Source organism: Lonchura striata, chromosome 21 (genome assembly GCF_050655825.1).
Source record: "Lonchura striata isolate lonStrDom1 chromosome 21, ASM5065582v1, whole genome shotgun sequence".
NCBI classification, from domain to species: Eukaryota; Metazoa; Chordata; class Aves; order Passeriformes; family Estrildidae; genus Lonchura; species Lonchura striata.
In genome coordinates this window covers 2923932-2935795 of record NC_140723.1, presented here as the reverse complement: position 1 = coordinate 2935795, position 11864 = coordinate 2923932, and the positions used below count along the sequence as shown (strand labels likewise).

At 44.6% G+C, this 11864-nt stretch overlaps 3 protein-coding genes across 5 annotated transcripts in view; 1 reads left to right on the top strand and 2 right to left on the bottom strand.

Moving 5' to 3' along the window:
• Positions 1-87, bottom strand: part of PLCH2 (phospholipase C eta 2) — a 78553-nt gene extending 78466 nt beyond the window's left edge. For both annotated transcript variants that reach the window (XM_085558797.1, XM_085558798.1), the window contains exon 1: positions 18-87. The gene's annotated coding sequence lies outside the window, so the exon portion shown is untranslated. The remainder of the gene's footprint in view (positions 1-17) is intronic.
• Positions 88-381: 294 nt separating this feature from the next.
• On the top strand, positions 382-3843 carry PEX10 (peroxisomal biogenesis factor 10). The gene is made up of 6 exons (XM_021529871.4): positions 382-539; positions 718-798; positions 1247-1644; positions 2315-2490; positions 2786-2921; positions 3193-3843. Exons 1-6 carry the CDS (start codon positions 431-433, stop codon positions 3262-3264), a joined length of 972 nt encoding a protein of 323 aa, XP_021385546.2. The 5' UTR covers positions 382-430; the 3' UTR covers positions 3265-3843.
• RER1 (retention in endoplasmic reticulum sorting receptor 1) lies at positions 3774-11489 on the bottom strand. Of its 2 annotated transcripts, XM_085558802.1 has the most exons (8): positions 11435-11489; positions 10973-11090; positions 8129-8214; positions 7479-7583; positions 6487-6586; positions 5877-5955; positions 5635-5770; positions 3774-4850 (listed from the first exon to the last, which is right to left on the bottom strand). In XM_085558802.1, the coding sequence occupies exons 3-8, from the start codon at positions 8207-8209 to the stop codon at positions 4761-4763; spliced, it is 591 nt and encodes a 196-aa protein (XP_085414928.1). In that variant the 5' UTR covers positions 8210-8214; positions 10973-11090; positions 11435-11489; the 3' UTR covers positions 3774-4760. The 2 variants fall into 2 exon arrangements, with proteins under 2 accessions (XP_085414928.1, XP_021385548.1); XM_021529873.4 differs by lacking the exon at positions 10973-11090.
• Positions 11490-11864: the final 375 nt, after the last annotated feature.

The following is an 11864-nucleotide window of genomic DNA, read 5'->3' as shown; positions in this document are numbered from 1 at the left end:
CTAGACCTCATTCTTACCGTTCTTAGCACCTCGGTTGGTCTCTTTCCCGTTCCTTTTCCCTCCCCTTACCCCGCCCCTCACAGCCTCTTCCTCCCCTTTCCACGCCCTTTCCGCCCCTCACTGTCCCTTTCCTCGCCCCTTTTCCCACCCCTCACACCCCTTTCCTCCCCTTGCGCTCTTCCCACCCCTTTACCTCCTCCTAACATTCCCTTCCCTCCCATTCCCGCCCCTCAGGGCATTTTTTCCAGTCCTTTTCCCATTCTAGCCGCCCCTTTTCCCGCCCCTTTTCCCGCCCTTTTCGCCCCCTCAGGGTGGGGGCGGCGTTTCCCGCCCTCGCTGCCGGATATCCCTGCGCGGCCGGCGGGCGCTGCGCCGGGGCCGCGGTGCCGCCGCGCTGCCGGGGCCGCGGTGCCGTGTCCCTCCGCCCGCCATGGCGGCGGCGGCGGGCCCGGCGCGGCTGGTGCGCTGCGGGCAGAAGGACGAGCTCTACCGGGCCGGGCTGCGCAGCGGGGCCGGCACGGCGCTGCGGGGGCTGGCGGGTAATGCCTGCGGGGGTTGGATCCACCCCGAGCCCTGCCGGTGCTGCGGGATCGCGGCTCTGGAGGGGGCTCGGAGGGGGCTGATGGCGAGTCCGGGAGGAATTCCCGGGAGGAATTCCCGGGGGGGCTCGGCTCAGCGCGGACTTGGCGCAGTGACAGCCGCGCCCCCGTCCCGCAGGTGCCCGGCCCTGGCTGGCGTGGAGGAGGGAGGTGGAGCTGCTCTCCGATGTGGCCTATTTCGTGCTCACCACGCTGTCAGGTAACCTTCCCTGTCATTTAGCACTTTTTGTCATTTCTGCCAACATCTGAAAGCTGAGGGGCCAGGGCCGCGGGTGCTGTGCTGGTGATCACCACCTGAGACTGCCCAACAGCAGTTCTTTTCAGCCTGGAGGTTGGTTTGCCTTGGATAAATGCCTTCTGGTAAATATGAAACTACTAAATTGTCGGGGCTGGGTCTAAATGCACTTTATCAACACAGATGTTCTAAAAACAATTTTTTAAAAGCAGGAATAGATGGCAGCATGAAAACTATCCCTACTTTAAGCCTAAAACTGCAGATACTGGATGTCACCATGACGCGTATTTTAATTCAACAACAAAAAAAATAGCTACTTCCAAATTCCAAAGCCTGAACAGCCTGGTCACCACATCCAGAATGATCCTGCAGTTGCCCTCTCACCCTGTTTCCTGTTGCATACATTGTTTAGGTTATCAGACTCTGGGAGAAGAGTATGTGAACATCATTCAGGTTGACCCAAGTAAGAAAAAGGTGCCTTCTTTCCTTCGTCGGGCCCTCTTCATTTCCCTGCACACCGTGGTGCCCTACTGCCTGGAAAAGGCACTGCTGCACCTGGAACATGAGCTGCAGATGGAGGCTGAGGAATCCAGGACCCCCCCAGCACTTGGCTTTCCCAGCAGGAGCTCCATTCGCAGCTGGATTCGGAAGCAGGTTGGGGAGCTGACGGAGCAGCAGAAGAAAACAGCTTCCCAAGTCGTGTATGTCCTTAAACAATCCATCCCTCTGCTGCACCGGCTCCACCTGGCAGTGTTCTACATCCAGGGCACGTTCTACCACCTCTCCAAAAGGATCACAGGGATTTCCTATGTAAGTGGTTTTGGTTCAAGATGTGTCCACTGCAGAATTTTGGCTTTTTCTGGAGCACCATATGTGTAAAAGGGATAAGGAATTTGGCTGTGGTTGATTATACAGGCAGAGAAGAGGTGTGAGAGGGAAGGTTTTGCTTTATTTGGATGAGTCCCTGCAGTCAAGAGGTAACAGGTAATAAACATCAATGTGGTGTCACAAGTTCTGTGTAACTTCAGTTAGTCTGCCACAAGCATACTGAAGTAAGAGGTGACTTGAAAAATCCATGGGAAATATTATTTTGAACAACACTCAGTACCCATTTAGATAACACTTTCCTATATGAAGATAATTTTGTATCTTTACAATAAAACATCAGCCACACTGGGCCAGAAATGTGTATAGACAAAGAGTTCTCAACAATTCCCAGCATCAGTGCAGGAAAGGTGTTTGTTTCCTCAGGGATACATAAGAAAACCAAACCAATCAAAAGTGCAATTTTTATGGGCAGACAGCAGCTACCAGCCTGACTGAAGGTCATTACACCTCCTGAGAGACAGCTGGCTGAGAAGTTGTAATATGTCAATATTTTGGACAAAATGAGACTCCAAAATCAAGTTTATTGCAGATGGGGAGAGGGAGAACAGTTTCCTAAAACCACAGTAACAAAACATCTCTCTGTATTCTGTAGCTGCATTTTGGAGGACTGCAAGGAGAAGATCAGAGTATCCGATCAAGTTACAAGTTTCTTGGAATAATTTCACTCTTCCACCTTCTGCTGACCATCGGAGTTCAGATGTACAGCTTCAAACAGAAGCAGAGAGCAAGGCAGGAGTGGAGGCTGCACCGCAACCTCGCTCACCAGAAGTAAGAGGTGGTTCTTAATTCCTAGGAAAGAGGTGGGAATGTCACAGCTGTCACAAACAGGGACAACACGGGAGTGACACCCCAGTTTAGGTTACAGTCTGATGTAAACATTTCATTCATTAGCAAAACTAATTCCTCGCTGCCTTGTGTGTGTCATGGACTTTATGCTTTGGTGGTTTTGAGACCTTCATGAAAAGGGTTGATACTCGAGCAGGGGGTTTACTGCAGGATGTTACACAGGATTTCTGCCAAGCAGGGTAAGTGCAATTAACCCCACCGTGCCTGTGTTAATTAGAAGCAGGAGCAAGGAGGCGGCGGCCGGGCGCCAGTCGCGCTGCACGCTGTGCCTGGAGGAGCGGCGGCACAGCACAGCCACCCCCTGCGGGCACCTCTTCTGCTGGGAGTGCATCACTGCCTGGTGCAACACCAGGGTGAGTACACAGCTGCCCCAGCCTGCCTGCCAACGCCTGGCTCTCACTGGGCACCCAGAGCTGACCAGCACCTATGGGGCTCTTGAAATACAATGACAATTACATAGGTGAGGTCAGTAAGGTGAGCACGTCACACTGGGTCAGCTCAGGGGAGCTTGCATGACAGTTGGGACTGAAAAATTATTTTCTAAAAGTAGCTAAGCAGTTCTATTCAGATTTTTTTTAAATAGAACTATTTATTATGTCCATCTACTCCCTTTTCTTCCTGTAGGCTGAATGTCCACTGTGCAGAGAGAAGTTTCATCCTCAGAAACTGATCTACCTACGGCACTACCAAATGTAACGGGAACCTCTTCTGTCTCCTCATACTTGTCCTACAGCTTGGGCTGGTCCAAGAAAAGGACCAACTTTATTAAACTGGAAACTGCCTGTGCAAGGTAGCACTACATTCCTGTGTGACAGAATAAAACTTTCTGCTTCTACCCTTCTGATGTAGCTCTTGACCATACTAAAAATAGGGTTCTAAAACATGCTTAACTCAGGTTTAAGGTATTTCTTCATTTTGGACAATGGAAAACATGTGCAAACCAACAAAAAGCCACAGATCAATGTGAGCTAGAACTACCTGTCACTTCCCCAGAATTACATACATTTTCCAATTAGTTGTCTGTTGAATCTGCTGAATTCCATTCAGAATCTTCCAAGAGCTAATCTTTTCCTACCTTCTGCAATCGAATGCTCCCTGAAGAGTTGAAAAAGGCATTGCATGAAGGTAAACTGAGGGCAACCATTATTGAAAATGAGTCATAAATAGTGTTAGATCAAGAGATGTATATAAAGATAGAGAACAAGTAAAGGGGAACACTGTCTTTTAATAAATCTTGGAATTAAAAAGTCACTTAATAAAACTGCAGTTGTATCACATGAAAAAGTTTACATGCAGGTCATTTCTCTCTCTTTCCCCCCCCACCCCATAAAAAAAGAAAATCTGTGTTAAAACCCCCATGACTGTCTGTTCTGGCCAGTTTGGGTATGTTCTGTGGGGCTGCATGAAGTCAACTTCAATTATTGAAGAAACCATTACATATGAAAGAAACTCCAACTAATAACAATTAAAATATATATTTTTATAATTCCAGGTCCTCAAAGGAAATTGTGATAAAGTTTGAACAAAGTTCTGAGTCATCAGAAAGAGCCCAATTTTAGCATCTGCTGGGAGATGGAACAGTGAAACTGGCATTAAAACCCAACACAAACGAGTTGCTTTAGAAGCTAAATGAGTATTTTTGCCCTTCTGCAAACCCCATAATTTAGTAATTTCTTATTCCTATCTTTACTTGTTTGGTTATAACTCAGTAATACCATGCATTTAGGAAACTGGCTTAAGTTCTGCATCTAATTTAGGTCTACTGAATTTTTCTATGAAAACAGCACACGGCCATGAAGCAGAAAACAGCATCACGTGTGCCAGCTTACACTTTCCTCCACAGATGTGCACAGCACTTCAGGGTGATGTTGAGCAGGAGAACTATGTAAAAATATCCAACTCTAGGCCATTAACCTCTCCAGTGCAATGGATCTTGAAAGAAATACATTATCCCAAATCCATGGGATTATCCAAAGTTTCTCCAACTTCTTACAAAAGAGAATAAACTCAATGCAATTTGGTTAGAATGCCAGTTTCCTCAAGAATCTGATATTTCAGATAAAAATGAAAATTCAACTGCTTTGTCACCACTCTGTTAATCACTTTTATGAAGAAAAAAGGCATTGTTACAATGGCTCAAAATCGTTCCTTTAGTGAGCAGTAGAATTGGTCAACAGGTTGATTGCTTCTTCCTAGCTAGCAAAGGTCTTCCCCACATCCTCTTTCCCTTTGTATTTCCTCTTGCCATGTGTGAAGGGTATATATCTGTACTTTATCATGTGCTGCAAAGAGAAAACAGCAGTTGTTGAGGCAAGAAAATTATATAATATTTAGGAAAAAATGGTTTATAATACACACTGTAAATTACTGAGTCGTCCAGAAAGAGAGTTCCTAGTAAATGTAATGAAATAGCTACTCCTACAGCAGTTTATATCTGAACAGATATATAAACCTGCTCTCATACTCTCAGATTTTGGGTTACCCAATGAATTGTACATTACAGTGAAGATTACTGATTGGGGAACCACAGGAAACTGGAGAGAGAACAGAGGTACTCATTATTTACTACCCTTACAACTTTAATTTATCACTTTGAATCACAGTACCTTCAAAATTCTGAATGACAGGAAAAAAATGGGTTTTTTTTAAATGCTAACAAACCATAAGTAATTTGTTAAAATGGTCTGAATCACTTGCCTATGTTTTTTCCCTTTCCCCCATCTACTTTCTCACACCTTGTGAGAACTTCCCTTTTCACCCACCAGAGATGGTTCAACACCTCTGCATCCAAAATAGCCACAGGAAGTGGATGAGAACCTGTGTAAAACCCTGACACTGCACTCTAAAGTCAAAACCTTTTGAAACCAATAATAAAGTTTTGTAAAATCTGCTCAACGTTGTAAACATGCCCCACCTGAACAATTAATGCTCAACTATTAGTTATTCAATTTCCTCCAGTAAAAGTGTGTGTAGCACATTTAACCCCTGAAGGGCTCCACTGGAGGGCCAGTTTGAAGCAATGCTGTAAATCCTGACATCCCAAATTCTCTGTTCATGCCAAGTTACCTTGATTTGCCTCTTCATAGTGATACAAAATAGCATAATGAAGTACATCACAAGGATTGGCCAAAACACTGGAACGTTGAAAGCCTCAAAGAATGTACAAGCCATAGCAACCAGGATTCCTTTAGTGGCAGAATGCCTGAAAAATAATAGTAACAATTAATCCTTGGAGGCAAGTTACCATTAATGTTATGAAAATATTTGTAGTTTTCAAAAACAGAACACAGACAGATGGATCCACTCACCAGAATTTGAATTCTGGGAGCCTTCTAATGAAAGGCCGAAATTCTTCATTTTGCCTTGTAGGTAAGGAAGGACCATCATCTAAAAATAACAGAACAGAAACCAAACCACAAACCTCCTCAAAGTAGTTTTTTTATACTATTCAGACTCCATTTGGTTTTTTTTTTTTACTTTCTATCTTAAAGGAAAAAAAAAAAATCACAAAACACAACCACACCAAATTTTCCATTGTCACACGTAGATCCCAGTTAAGAGTTGCTGATTTAATCTAAGTTCACATAGATTACTTAAAATAAACTTAACATAGATTCCTTTAACAAAAATAGGGAATAGGAATGCCAGGCCACTTGAGTTACTATGGGGAGAGCTTAAATCACATAAACTTCCTTTTAAAACACAGAAAACTAGTACAGTATGGAATATATTCAGTCCCATGAAAAAAGACAAATTTCACAGCAACTCTTGATGTTAAGTTGTAAAGATTTTTTTCCGGTCTAAAAAAATACAACGTAGTGCTAAAATTGCATTATCTTTACACTACAGTATCAGAGAAAAGGAGCTGGAGGTTTGCCCAGGTTTCAAATGATGGTAAAAAGGAACTTTTCCTCATACCTGAATCTTCCATTAGAGAGGGGTCTACCTTTGGCGACAGGAAAGCTATGAAGAGGTTGAGGTGGTAGATTCCCAAGGCATATGTCACAATATACCAACCCTGAACAAGGAGGAACACACAAGGGTAAAATCCTCCTGAAAATCATTCTCTGCTACTGATTTTTTAACAAGATTAAACAACCCAGGATTTTTGCTCCCTTCAGAAGCTTTTCTATGTCCTCATTATTAACTGAAAGGTTTCTGGGCTTGTAAATATATCAATTCTCAGGGATCAAAACAAGTTTTACAGCATGACAGGAGAGCAAATCTCTCATGTAGCGACAGACTGAACATAAAACCATGGTCTAGCATCCAAATTCTCTATATTCAAGATGTGGCCTTCAAAAGTAGAAAAGTGCATAAAACCATGTCTTTTTAAATCATCTTTGCAGCCCGCAGTGTCTGAAATGTTCTACTACTATGACCTGTAAAGGTTTCACATTCTGTAATCATCAGTTTTTGGGAATAACAGTGCCCAAGTTCTTAACTGAACTGCAGACTGGCATGGAACATCTGAAACAAGCATGGAACAATCAAAAATATCTGATTAGTGGGGAATAGTCTGCCCCTGGCCTGCAGGGAGAGAAATGCTGACAAAGCCATTCCTCATGGTTTTCATGACAGAAAGGAACCCCTGGATCCGATCGTGTTGTTATACAGCTTTAATATAAAAGCAAAAACTTAATTAAAACAGTTTGCAGAGATTTATTTTGTAATTTCAGATTACCATCAGATATTCTGAAGTGTTCACACATTTTTCTCTCTGCATCAGTAACTTCCAAACCCACAGGATGTGTTTGCTCTTCAGACTACACAATTTGCCTTTTGCTACGTGCTGAACGATACCACACCTCATTCTAAAGTAACAGCACACTTCAAAAATACTCTTAGAATCAAAATTAGACCAGTAACAATATCTGGAACTACTTCAGCATCAAACCCAGTTGTCTCACCTGCAGTAAATAAACTCTAATCATGTAAATAAAGCTCAGCCCCAGCGTTACAATCCATCGCACTGCAGTGTAAGGGGTGGATTTGTCTAACCAGGACTGGTAGATCTGGAGGAAACACAAAGTGCACAGTAAATAATAAATACTGTAAAATACTTAATGCACAATGGGTAAAGCTTATTTGAGGATAGTATGGGCAAAAGAAAGCATTTTGGAGGAGTATTTTGGGAAAGAGAATAACATTGAACACTTGTATTCTTTATTACAAATGAATTAAGCAGAACTGTACTTAAAAGCTTCTGTGTTTTTACAAAGGAAAAAAATCCCTAATGCTTGGGGATTTTGTAAAGCAATTAAAATTTTCTGTATTTTATGCAAGTTGCTTCCCTTAAGATGAATTTGAAACCAAATTTGAACTCACTCTTCATTTCTGACAGTAACATCATATTTTCACTGTGCAATGTCACACATATGCCCATTAAATATTCCAATAAGCCATTTATTATAGATATTTATCTATTTTAAAAGGCTTCAAAAGAAATCTTTTTTATAGATTTTAGCATTTCAACAACCCAGCCAACAAGAAGTGAGTTCAAGAAGCTGCAGTAAGATCTACTTCTAAAGGAGTCAGAAAAATCCTTCACAAAACCAACCTGTCCAAGTCTTGAGAAAAATCTATAGACCACAGAAGGTTTTCCATGCACAGACTCCCCAATGCTGTCCCCTTCTGACATGGTGGCTGTGGAAACAAAACATGGGACAAGGGAACATTGGAATCCAAAATGAAAGCTCAGGGAGGTTTAAAGCATATTCTCTGAACCAGCATCTACACACAATATTCTTCTGGTTTTTCCTGTTTGAAACAAATTATTCTGAATATTCTTAAAGAGAGGACACTTAGGCCAAAATGAATGTAAATTCCTTATCCAAGAAAGCAAAGAACAGGGTATTTATAAAGGCAAGACAGGATCCAGTGTGTTTTGGGGAAGGAAATAAAGAAGTCCATAAGGAAATTCAGCACCAGCCCAGCTGGACATTGTCACCTTGCTGAGGTACAAGCCTTAAGCAGTGAGACATGAACTCATGGCAGTACCTCCCTCCTGCCACCTTCAAATGCAAAGAAAGTCAAGGTAAGTAGATTAAAAAAAAAAAAAAAAAAAGCTTCTTATGATTTTAAATACTGAGTAACTACATAGTGAAGAAATAAATTCAGGACTCTGCACACCAGTGGTTTCAGACTCTGCCAGAACACCAAACCCAAAATGTTGCCCATGCTGGAATCATTCAATGAGTTTCTCTGGCTCTTGAACACCAAGAGCTGAGCAGTGACAGAAGAGTTTTATACAAGAGCAAAACTGCACAGTCAAAGGGCCAAGAGCCTAAACTCAAATTAAAAAATTACCCAAGGAGATTATTTTTCAGTCCACACCTCTGCTACCAATTGAAGAGCTTTATTTTTCTTATCTATGAGTTTTACAGCTCACTTCGAGATAGAAGCCAAATAAAGCAGAAACATTTTGCCACATCACCAAGAGCAATCCCTGGTACTACTTCCTGGAATCCTCATCTGTGGGTGGGACTATGTAGCTCTGGGATACTGGGAGTACACTCAGCCCTACTGAGCCTCAGAGGATAACAAATCTGTATGAAACATTCATAAATTAGAAAAACAAAAAGTAAATTGTCTTAGATGCTGCAATACAGTAAAGATGCTGCAGAACATTTAAGATCCAGGACAATCTGAGGAAGCACAAAACCTTAAAGCTGTGTATTTTTTCTGCAAACATCTGAAAACTACATCCTATGGAATAATTAGAAAGTAGAAAAAAAGGAGCCCTGTTATACTTCAAAAGCTAAAGGGACTCATTAGGAGGCTTCAAAAGCTGGGTCCACTTTGATTCAAGTTATAGCTAAAAGAAAAGAATCAAGCAGAAAGGCATAGAATACACACACTTTTCCATTATAGGCAAAAAGAAATAATATTCTTCTCCCCAATCTCTGTAGGGCAGAAATTGTTCAGCATTCTCAGCTAAGCATCATTTGCTGCTTTATTTTGGGGTAGTTTTTAATGTCCTGAAGTATAAAGCTGTAACAAAAAGTTATTCAACTAATTAGAAACACAGAACAATCTATCAGAGACCAATGAAAACTCACATAGTGTCAAAATTAATTCTACAGGTACATTCACAGCAAATACACCTACAAGCAGACCTTACACAACAATCTTGTAAATGTTACCCTCTGCAGAGCAAGTAGAAAATCATGTGTGTGAGGCTACTGAAGGCTTTTTGCTGGAGCAGGGATCATGCTTGGTGTAAAATACTGCATTATATGTGATTATGTATGATTTTTTATCATGCACACAGTCCTTCCAAAGCAGACCAAGAAATACAACAGTTCTACTGAGGAGAAACCTCTCTGGGGCCCAGTTTAACCACAAGACTCAGACTAGAATTTAAGGTAATATTTCTTATCACATTAAAACTCTGCTGTAGGAATACCTGTAATGAACAATTATCAAAGGCAGGAGTCCTTGGCACTGCTTGGAGGGCAGTTCACAGTTAAGAACACTGGGCTGTGTTGGTTTAAGGGAATGATTAAACCTAGACAGTTGCAATTTCTCTTTCATAATCATGGAACCACAGAATGATTTGGGTTCTGGATGGATGCCATTCCATCCCCTGCCACAGGCAGGGACACCTTCCACTACCCCAGGGTGTTCCAATGCCCATCCAAGCTGGCCTTGGACATTTTAGAGATCCAGGAACAGCCACAGCTTCTCTGGACACCCTGTGCCAGGGCCCCACCAGCCTCCCAGGGAAGAATTCCTGCCCAATATCCCATCTAACCCTGCCCTCTGGAAGTTTTAAGCCACACCTCCCCGTCCTACCACTCCAGGCCCTTGTGAAAAGCCTCTCTCCACCTGTCTTGAGATGTGACATCAGAATCAGTGCCCAGCACAAGGAGCTGTGACAACCCTGCAGCCATCCCAGCACAGCCAGACTCACAGAGGTGAACACAACCAGGCTCAAAATCACACACAGGGGAACACAACCAGGCTCAAAATCACACACAGGGGAACACAACCAGGCTCACACACACACAGATGTGAACACAACCAGACACACGCACACAGATTAACACAATACACGAGGGAATCGTTTGTACCAGCAGAACTGCTGCTCCTAAAATGAAACCGTATTACAGCAGTTTTCCCTGCTGAAAACACCACGTAAGCGAAGGTACGGCCTGAACAATTGTGCTTTTCACTGCAATTGTTATGGTAATTTCATTACAAACACCAATGATCGCCGAGTTCTGAAAAGCAGAACCTCCGGCAATAAGAATATTTACTTTAAGCCTCACATCATCACACAGAGGTACAGAATTAGAGCACAACTCTGCTCATAATACAGATTTTTCTTAAATTTAAAATATAAATGAAGCAGGTAACTAGCAAAAACACATTACTCATTCAGTTACCTCATTCAGGTTACCTTATCTTATAGAGTAAACGTCTTCGAAGAGTAACACACTAAGGTGATTTATTAAGACCTGGGTGAACGGACAACCACGGGGAAACATCCCATTGGTCGCTCAGATTGGTTTTTCACACTAAAAAAAGGCAGTGTTTAATTTTATCCATTGCCACAGCAGCTGAGCAGCACCTGCGCTTCTCGCTGGTGCCCGCAAGCGGGGACTTCCCCTCGCCCGGGCACCGCTCAGCCCGGCGCGGCGGGACGCTCGGCACAATGGGCGGAGCGGGGCCGGTACGGGGCGAGACGAGCCCCGGGAGGCCGCGGCCGGAGCGCCGAGCCCGCGGCAGCCCCCGCGCTCCCGGAGGGGCCGCTCGCTCCGGCCGCCCGCCCGCGGGTGTCAGCGCCGCGGCCGGCGGCCCGCAGCGCAGTGCCCGCCGCCGCTCCCGCCCCGCTGCGGCCCCGCTCGGTCCCGGTACTCACAGGCCACCGGGCCGGTCCTGCCGTCCGCTCCCGCCCCTCCACACACCAATATGGCGGCAGCACCGGGACTCCCTTCCGCTTCCGGGGCTCGGGGGCGGGGCACAGCCCCGGTGCTGCCCCGCCACTGGCCCCGGGGGAGAGGGAGGGGCCGCGGCGGCGGGCGGGGCGGCGGGAGGGTGTGCGCGTTCCGTGAGGGGACACGGGAGAGGGCGGGGCGGTACCGGCGGAGAGGTGGGAGGGGTGTGAGTGTGTATTTGTGTGTGTGTTTGTGTGTGTATGTGGACTGTGAGGCGAGGCGGGATCGGGCGGTACCGGCGCGGACCGAGGGACGGGGCGCGCGCCGCTGAACCGGACCGCCTTGCTACCCTGAGGGGGGCGTCAAGCCCCGCCCCCTGAGATAGCGCAGCCAATGGGAGCGGCTGCTGGGGCG

Bases quoted from the DNA above. Each gene is read 5' to 3' on its own strand.
- PEX10 (XM_021529871.4), top strand. From the start codon at position 431: ATGGCGGCGGCGGCGGGCCCGGCGCGGCTGGTGCGCTGCGGGCAGAAG. The intron at 799-1,246 runs GTAACCTTCCCT...TACATTGTTTAG, and splicing joins CGTGCTCACCACGCTGTCAG to GTTATCAGACTCTGGGAGAA. The intron at 1,645-2,314 runs GTAAGTGGTTTT...TGTATTCTGTAG, and splicing joins GGATCACAGGGATTTCCTAT to CTGCATTTTGGAGGACTGCA.
- RER1 (XM_085558802.1), bottom strand. From the start codon at position 8,209: ATGTCAGAAGGGGACAGCATTGGGGAGTCTGTGCATGGAAAACCTTCT. The intron at 5,956-6,486 runs GTATGAGGAAAA...TGTTATTTTTAG, and splicing joins CTCTCTAATGGAAGATTCAG to ATGATGGTCCTTCCTTACCT. The intron at 5,771-5,876 runs GTGAGTGGATCC...ATTATTTTTCAG, and splicing joins CTCCCAGAATTCAAATTCTG to GCATTCTGCCACTAAAGGAA.